The following is an 8,732-nucleotide window of genomic DNA, read 5'->3' on the forward strand; positions in this document are numbered from 1 at the left end:
GTGAAGTGATGTCACTTGTCAGTGCAAGACTGACAGAAAAATGTTGCCATCTTTTAAGGCGCCTTCTTTTACGTTACGTTTTCACGAGTAACTCGGGTGAAATCATATAGTTAGTTAGTTAGGTGAAAGGAATATTAAATTATTATTTCCAGAGACGTTATAACAATGAAACATTAGTTTCCATTCCGCAATATAACGTAACCAACTATTATTTTGAATTTTGATAATTATTTTACTTCTTAAGCTTTTGTTTTTTGCAATATACTAGCTTTACAATTACCTGGAATCACTCGGGTGAATACAAAATATATCTAGCCTTTTTTTTTCTCCTAAATAAAGTAGCTTACTAATGGTGAAAGAATTATTAAAATCACAAAGTTCAGTAGGTAGTTAAGAAATGATCAAATCTTACCTACCTTTTTATAATATTAGTATAGATTGTTATAGATATTGTGTGCATCGCTAGAAGAATATCGCTCGTTAAATAGTTACTCTAAAAAATATGGCAGGATTATGAATCGCCAGTAATCTGTTTAGACGCAAAAACATAAAGTAACCATAGCAACTAAAATACAAACAATTTTTGAATGTCAAGGTAATTAAACCACCACTCACCACTCTAGCGTAATTTAGTTACCTATTGGCTAGGTCAAAGAGGGCTAGGTGTTTAAAAAGTTGGTGTATTTTAGTTGGACCATTGCAGTTAACTGCAGTATTCAGTTAAGATACTTACTATGGAAAACTTCGATAACAATGCATGGGTCTTCGACTCCCTTGTTGGATTCTTGCATGGTCCTGTTTGGAATATACCACTACAAACATTTATTGAAGAAAAATCATTGCGTGAGTGCATCTAATAATTATTATTTTACTGCCCATATCGTCTTGTGAAAATCAATATTTTGTGGTATTCAAATTTTATCCTAGAGTCCTTTTTACCTTTAGAGTAACAAAGCTTTCAATCTGTTTTTCCCAGAAATATGTTTAAAATTAAGTATTTCGCTCCATATTCCGTCCAATATTTTATTTATGTAATTTATTGCAAAACGTTCCTAAAATCACTGAAGCATTTTAAGCCTATTTATGAAAGGATTGTTTTCCATTTCAGCTTTCGAGCCTACTGAAGACGGAGATGTTCTAGATAGACCAGAATATAAAAAGATACATAATGAGTACCGCAACTTGGTAAGATATTGAAATATCAAGCTTCTACCTTCTAAATAATATAATCATATAATAGGTAGTTATAGTAATGCCGCAAATGAACGCCTTTTTTAAACAACCATTTTCTATTTTCCAGGTAGACGTAATGCTGGGTTCCTTCATGGATGATATTGGTATATCAGCTGATCAGTTCGAAGCAGCGTGTCGTTTGTCCGCACACGACCTGGCCGGGCTACCTGCTTATTTTCACAAACGACTGTTCGAACAAATCTGGGCAGCTAACGATTACGAAATGTTTGTCAAAATGATGACCCACAAAAATGTTGAGCTGCAGCTACAGGTACCTTAAAATATCGTAGGAAAAATAAGCATTGCATTTACAGGACTGGGTGGTATTTACTGCGCCTTCACACTGCCCGTTAGACCACACTTTGAAATCGATTTCTCAACTATTCCACTAGCATAATAAGTAACTAAATTTAAATGATTTTGCAGGCATTGGAGCTAATTGAAAAGCGTTTTGGTACGGTGCCAAATGTTTTTACGTCTGAACCTGAAGATTTAGATTCTTCGCACAGCGATGAAAATTCAGACTGGCCAGACAATGATGACGTCATGACGGAAATAAAGAAGTAACACTTTAGCATTATTCAGTTTACTTTTATATGTTAAAATTAAATTAAATTAGTAACGGTATGATTATTATTAGGTTACAGTATGATGATTTCCCTGAAAAAGACGAAATAATCACAGTTGCCCCAGAAGCAGTTGTAGCCGAAAAACAAACATTACTGTCTAAATTGCAACACATTGAAAAAAAGGACGAGGAAATTGTGACCAAGCTGGACAGGTTGAATATAAAAGAAGAAAAAGTTGTAATTCCAAAAAAGGTTGCAGTAAGTAAAACTCAAATGAAGTGGATTTGTAAGCAAGCTATTCTAAAGCTTGAGATAAAATATTATGAAGATGATTACAGTTTCATTACTTTTATAGGTAAGCGAAGAAGAAATTCAAGCTCGACAAGAGTACTTGAAGCAGCAGCGTGACAAACTTCTAGCGCTAAAGAAACAAGTCAGAGAGAAGAGACTAGATGCTGTGCAAAATGAAACAGATGTTGGAGGTATTAAAAAGAATTTGTTTATATTATTATTACCTACAGAAGCAGAAGTGATGAGTGACGGAGACGTTGCGTAGATAGATCAACGTAAAACTTAGAAGATTAATGATTCACTTAATAAATCTATACTTATAATATAGTATAATAATTATAATAGACGTGTTCTGGAGTGGAGACCGCGTACCGGTAAGCGCAGTGTGGGACGACCTCCTGCCCGCTAGACCGATGACCTGAAGAAGGTGGCGGGGAGCGGGTGGATGAGGAAGGCGGAGGACCGTGTTTGGTGGCGCGCTCTTGGAAAGGCCTATGTCCAGCAGTGGACGCATACAGGCTGATGGAATGGAAAAAAAAATTATAACAAAATATAAAATAATTAGTAACTAGGTATGTAATAACGAATTGATTTGCCTCCTTGTTTCTAATTCGAACCGCTAGAATATGGAACGCCCTACCAGCATCAGTTTTCCCCTCCAACTTTAATATGGGTACCTTCAAGTCAAGAGTGAATAGGCATCTTCTAGGCAAGCGCGCTCCATCTTGGCTGCATTGCCAAGACTTGCCAGCAAGTCTGATTGCAGTCAAGAGCTAGACTGTAAATTAAAAAATATATTAATATGGGGACATAAGAAATTGTATTTGCAATTACGTGATATCGTAGTTGAAATAGAAAAACATTCAGACCAATTTTTAACTTAGAAATAATAGGTATGGGCGATAAATGAAGTTGACATGGGTAAGAACAAAATAGTCACGTAATCAACATAAATATCACGCAAGTTGATTTGTTATATCATGCAATCATGCATAAAGAATACTTTACCTAGTTAGTTACTTTACTAACTACCTACTTAATGTATGTTACTAATATTTTTAAGATTTAGTAACTAACTATATTTGTTTATATTTGCTCTGTGTTACATAACATTTCATAGCAAATCATTAAAATGTAAATTTACAGGTGAAAGCTCTCGCCAATACGCCCCAAGGCCGAAGTCTGCCCGCGCAGCTCAAGCGGCACTTGCCGGCACCACACCTCCACCGCCGCCTGATGCGATGCAGTTGAGGAGGGCACTTGCCTCCAAACTGAGGACCGAAGTCGTTGATATCAAACAATAATCTACCTTCTTTTATTAAAATACATTAATTCTGATTTATTGATAATATAAAAATACTAATAATTTTCAATAAAAAATTATATTTTTGTGATGGCAACATTTGATTTCATTTACTCAAAAAACCTAGAATCCAGAGCTAGAAAGTTATCCGATTAAAAAAGTTTTGAGCCCAATTTTTTTTTATATTATAACTGGTTTTACGGCTCTGGGTTCTAGCCCTCTTAAGTCTGGTAGTTTAAAATCAGAGGAATATGCCGTAGATTTAGAACAAAGAATTAAAACATTTCAGCCATGCTCATGGGTAACACTCATTGATAGTAACAGTGGTCACCACGAACATGGTAGTCACAGGACCCAGATCACACTAATATTATAAAGGCGAAAGTTTGTATGTGTGTGTGTGTGTGTGTATGTTTGTTACTCCTTCACGCAAAAACTAGAACTACTGGACGGATTTGGCTGAAATTCGGAATAGAGATAGATAATATCCTGGATTAGCATATAGGCTACTTTTTATCCCGGAAAACCAAAGTTCCCACGGGATTTCGAAAAACCTAAATCCACGCGGACGAAGTCCCGGCCGCAGCTGTTGGTAATAAAACGTAAATTTTAGTCTTTTTGTTTTTCAGCAGAACATAAATACACGCTCAAATTAATTTTTGAATGGCATATTTTTAGTTATGTTTCAATTTCTTCTGCAGTAATTTTCTTCTTGCATCGTTCCCTGCACAGGTTTTGCATGTATAAACCTTCAGTTTCGTAGTCATAGAATCCGTAGACTTAAAACCTCATTCGCCATTGTTCGCCCTGAGTACTGACGGTACTAAATGCGGGTGTTTTTAGTTTACTTGGACGGGGGTAGTTTTAAATAAAATAAACACTCTCTTATTGTATTTCCTTATATTTATATTGCTTACGTAACTAGTGACATAATATTAGCATTAAAAGTAAGCTTATTTATTTTACACAACTTTCCAATAGGTAAATCTATTTATTTTTATTCTGTGTATAAATTAGTTTATGATGGGCAAACCACCTAGATAGATAAAAAATAGTTGTTACGATCTACTTTCATCTAGAAATCCATTTTTATTTAATTATTATAATTATTTATTTATTATACGGAAAATTATTTCAAGGAATATAAGATTCGTATATATCTAATTGACAACTAGACGCTATTATACACGTGGATCTTTTGACAGATTTTCAAAATAATGTATTACAATAAAATGTCTATTTACAATTGTTTCTGAGACACCCTTTCCACGCATTTAATTATAAATTTTAGTCTCGCATTAACTGTGCATGTCACATCAATGCCTATTTTGTTTAATTTTAGTTTCAATGAAATATAAATTAATATTAACCGAATCAACAGGAAATATGGATCAAATTATTTGGACAGGGATCACTATTTTTATTTTATTGTATAAACGTTTTCTCTTCATTTGATTACTAATCAGTATAACTAACAACCTTATTAATTACGTAAAAAAGTCCAAATTCAATTGTTATTGTTCATTATCGTATAAAAATCTGTTGCATAATAATATCAGCTTTATTATACAAGTGATACCTGGCCAAATATTATGTTAGCATGTCAGTTTAATTTAACATTCAATAATTTTAAATGGTAATATGTAGTAATCAATGCAGAGATCAATATATCTTTGTCAAATTTGATTTAAAATTGATATGTATTTCTAGGGCAGATAAAAAAAAATACAATACAGTATTGCAGCGGGGATATATCTTTCACGAATAGAACATAGTAATTAATATAAAAATCACACAAATCAATTATCACGTAATATATTACAAAAAAAAATTACACACCAAATAAATAATAATAAGATGATTTCTAAACATGCACTCGATTAAATTTTCAAGCGATTAAAGCAGTATCCTATGTGAGCGATACGATGCCGAAGCAAGCGACGTATCAATCGCACAGTGCGAAAGATACAACTCTACCACAGTAAAATATGACAGTAATTGGACGTTTTGTTAGGCAAAAAGGTCCAATACTCACAGAGTTGTTTTTGATACTCAACTTTAATCTAAAACTAACTCTTGTAATTTGAATCCTTTTCACGTAACAACGTCCAATTAGTAACAGAAATAATAACTTGAAAAAGGTAACATTATTTTCAAGCTATTTTCGAATAACGGTGTAGTACTTGGAGAAGTACTACACCTACCCCACTACTTTACTACTACTTTAGGTACTACCTACCTAAAGTTATTTTCACGTAACATTTATTTACGAATAATGTTGTAGAAGAACTTGGAGAAGTAATATAAATAATGTTACGTGAAAATAACATTATTTTCACGTAAAATTATTTACGAATGTTGTAGGACTTTGGAGAAGTAATGTTTATTTCACGTAACATTATTTACGAATAATGTTGTAAAAGAACGCGGAGAAGTAATGTTACTATCACGTAACATTTATTTACGAATAATGTTGTAAAAGAAGAAAAGTTGTAGAAGGTCTTGGAGTAGTAATGTTATTTTCACGTAACATTATTCACGAATAATGTTGTAAAAGAACTTGCAGGAAAATGAAATTGTATGTGACTTTTGTTTCGCAGAGGTTCGCATGTCTGCAGGGTCAATAATTTCTTTCTTGACCCTGTAGACATGCAGACTAATTGAGAAGAAAGATAGGTTCGAGACGCAAATTGGAAAAAGACAAAAATTGCGTAGATATACAGCTTAGTCTAGGATGTTAATGTAACTTTCACTTACCATTGTGCCGATGCTGGGGATGCCTTGGGGCACCCCGTTCAGTATTCCACAATTTTCTAAAACACCGTTGCTTTCAATAAAAAATATATTATTTCAAAATACAGGTCTTATAAGCTTTAAAATAAACTCTATGCAGCTTTTGGTCGTGAGTTTCTCGTGAAGGCATAACTCTATCCATTGATGAATTCGCACCGCACCGAATTATGTGTGAAAAATATACTTTATTTGATTCGATGTGACAGCTTTTGGTGTTGCTGGAACTTTTGAACACCACCTAACACCAAAAGTTCCACCGCCACCGGGAGTCCAGAATAAGTCCGCGGCATTGACACAATGTGGTAAGTGACGATCACATTCGTTTAACTTCCTAGCATAATCTATCCATCTACGCAACACAAAAAGCTAGGTTAGATAGTTATATTTGGAAACGGTAAACGTATATATTACGTTTGGATGTATCGCTACCAATATCGTTAATGTTACCGGAAACGGTATCAATATCAGTATTATTAATACCGGTAAATAACGTTATTTTTATGTCACGCATTAACAAACGAAACCTTAGAACAATTCTATCACCATTGAGACAAATAGTTTAAATATTTATACATAATACCAATTCATTATAGTTCACGTGAAATAATAACTCAAACGCCACTTTTTTCATCCCTTTTGTACTTTAAGCAACAAAAAACCATTCAGAATCAAAATTGACTTGCACGAGAACAGTTAAATTGATTTGGTTAAATGTAACGCTATCACTTTTAGGCAAGGGCATAATGCATTTGCCAATCGTTCCTAGGTCATTTCTCTACGTTCTTAGTCCGCCATTACAATTATTAACACTACTATCGACTTACGGCCAAAATTAAAATCAATCTATCTGTTATCTGTCGATAAGTTACTTAGCAATGTTGTTATTCGTCAAAAGTCTTTTTGACAAATGACAGCGTTGCTAAGTAACTTATCGACAAGTTAAAGATAAATTGAGCATTAATTTTGACCTTTAGACCCCATTACACACGGTCGATAGTCGCCTCGATTGACGGCGACCGTTAGAATCTGTAATTTATATGGCAGTCGCCGTTTACATGCGCACGAAGTTGCGGCGACTGCGTAGTAGTCGACCGTGCGTTGTAGAGGTGGGTGAACGATTTGTTCAAGTATTTTGTACCTATTGTACTAAAGTAAATTCAAACATATAAAAAAAAAAACAGGCGGGTCACCTGATTATACCGCTGCCCATGAAAATTTGGAGTACCAGAGGATCCGCCAATGCGTTGCCGGCCAATATACACTAATGTGTACAATAATGTACACAATGGGTGGGTACATCTCTTACAGCACCACAGTCCCATGCAACAAGGTCAAAATATCGATAATTCAAAACTATCATATTAATCTTGGTACGTACCCGTCATTGGGTATAAATTGCCCTTTATTTCTTGAGGAATGCCTTCCTTTCGGAAGGAAACGTTGTAAAAAGAACAGCACTATTTTAGGATATCTCAAATGACCAGTTTTATTCCTTGATTTCTAAAAATAGTGCCTTTCTTTTCGACAAGAAACATTGTAAAACAGACAGACAGACAGACATGACGAATCTATAAGGGTTCCGTTTTTTGCCATTTGGCTACGGAACCCTAAAAAGACAGTAAGTACTATTTTATGACTTCTCAATTTGTTTTAACGACCAATTCTTAGGGTTCCGTACCCGAAGGATACCAACGGGGTCCTAAGCCTCCGCTGTCCGTCCGTCTGTCAGTTAGCGGTCTGTATCTCGTGAACCGCAATAGCTAGTGGAAATGTCCACAGTATGTGTTTTCTATTGCCATCAATGGACGTGTCTTCGTGGAAGTGAAATCAAAATGGACGCAATGGAAATAAAAAAAAAAGGTATGTCCGCACTGCGAAACATCACCGCGCGATTTCACACGAGAATTCTGTGACATAAATGTAAATTGAGTGCGCACGGCTTTGTACAATTTCCATTTCAGAGGGAAAAATCGTGCGGCGAAATCAGTGCAAGCTTACCTAAGTAAGCTTACCTAAGTAGCTAAGTATTTTTATTTCATAGTTTCAATCAATCCAGTTCTTCATAGGGATCAAAAGAGTCTATGGGACCAATACTAGGGTTGAACTAAAAACGATGAAAAAACCTTACTATTATGTAAAAAAATACATTAAACAAATCTTTCACCAGCTCTTTGACCATAATATTCTTAAATAACATAATATGAAATCTCTTCATACACTATAAATATTGAAGTGAATCGCATCACTCTGTATGTATTTACATTTTTAAGCACACTTACAGGTACCTAGGGGTTATATCTGGTTGACATTTAGCTGGATCGCAATCTGAGATTTTTTGGAAAATTAGAGTCAATTTAGAGAATTATTAATTAATTAATTAGAGAAAATTTTAGGTCGCTAAATGTCAACCAAATTATAAATAAACAAGTGTAAATTAAAAATTTAAAACACCCCCCACAAGTGAAGGTAGCGTGCGAAGGTAGGTATGCTACGAAGATGTGAAATCTACGCTACGAAAATATGTGACCGTTTCCACCAATACT

General features: G+C 34.5%; 1 protein-coding gene and 1 long non-coding RNA gene across 3 annotated transcripts; both read left to right on the forward strand.

Annotated features, from left to right (window-relative positions):
- The first annotated feature begins 429 nt into the window (after nt 1-429).
- LOC123875056 (cilia- and flagella-associated protein 36) lies at nt 430-3,397 on the forward strand. Of its 2 annotated transcripts, XM_045920711.1 has the most exons (8): nt 430-595; nt 690-843; nt 1,109-1,185; nt 1,301-1,504; nt 1,660-1,796; nt 1,874-2,060; nt 2,158-2,284; nt 3,240-3,397. In XM_045920711.1, exons 2-8 carry the CDS (start codon nt 735-737, stop codon nt 3,395-3,397), a joined length of 999 nt encoding a protein of 332 aa, XP_045776667.1. In that variant the 5' UTR covers nt 430-595; nt 690-734. The 2 variants fall into 2 exon arrangements, with proteins under 2 accessions (XP_045776667.1, XP_045776666.1); XM_045920710.1 differs by having other exon boundaries at nt 430-843.
- Nucleotides 3,398-4,254: 857 nt separating this feature from the next.
- On the forward strand, nt 4,255-8,293 carry LOC123875097. Its single transcript, XR_006798074.1, has 2 exons — nt 4,255-5,570; nt 5,887-8,293. It is a non-coding gene; the product is annotated as an uncharacterized LOC123875097 (long non-coding RNA).
- The last annotated feature ends 439 nt before the right edge of the window (nt 8,294-8,732 follow it).

This window comes from Maniola jurtina, chromosome 19 (genome assembly GCF_905333055.1).
Source record: "Maniola jurtina chromosome 19, ilManJurt1.1, whole genome shotgun sequence".
Classification (NCBI taxonomy): Eukaryota; Metazoa; Arthropoda; class Insecta; order Lepidoptera; family Nymphalidae; genus Maniola; species Maniola jurtina.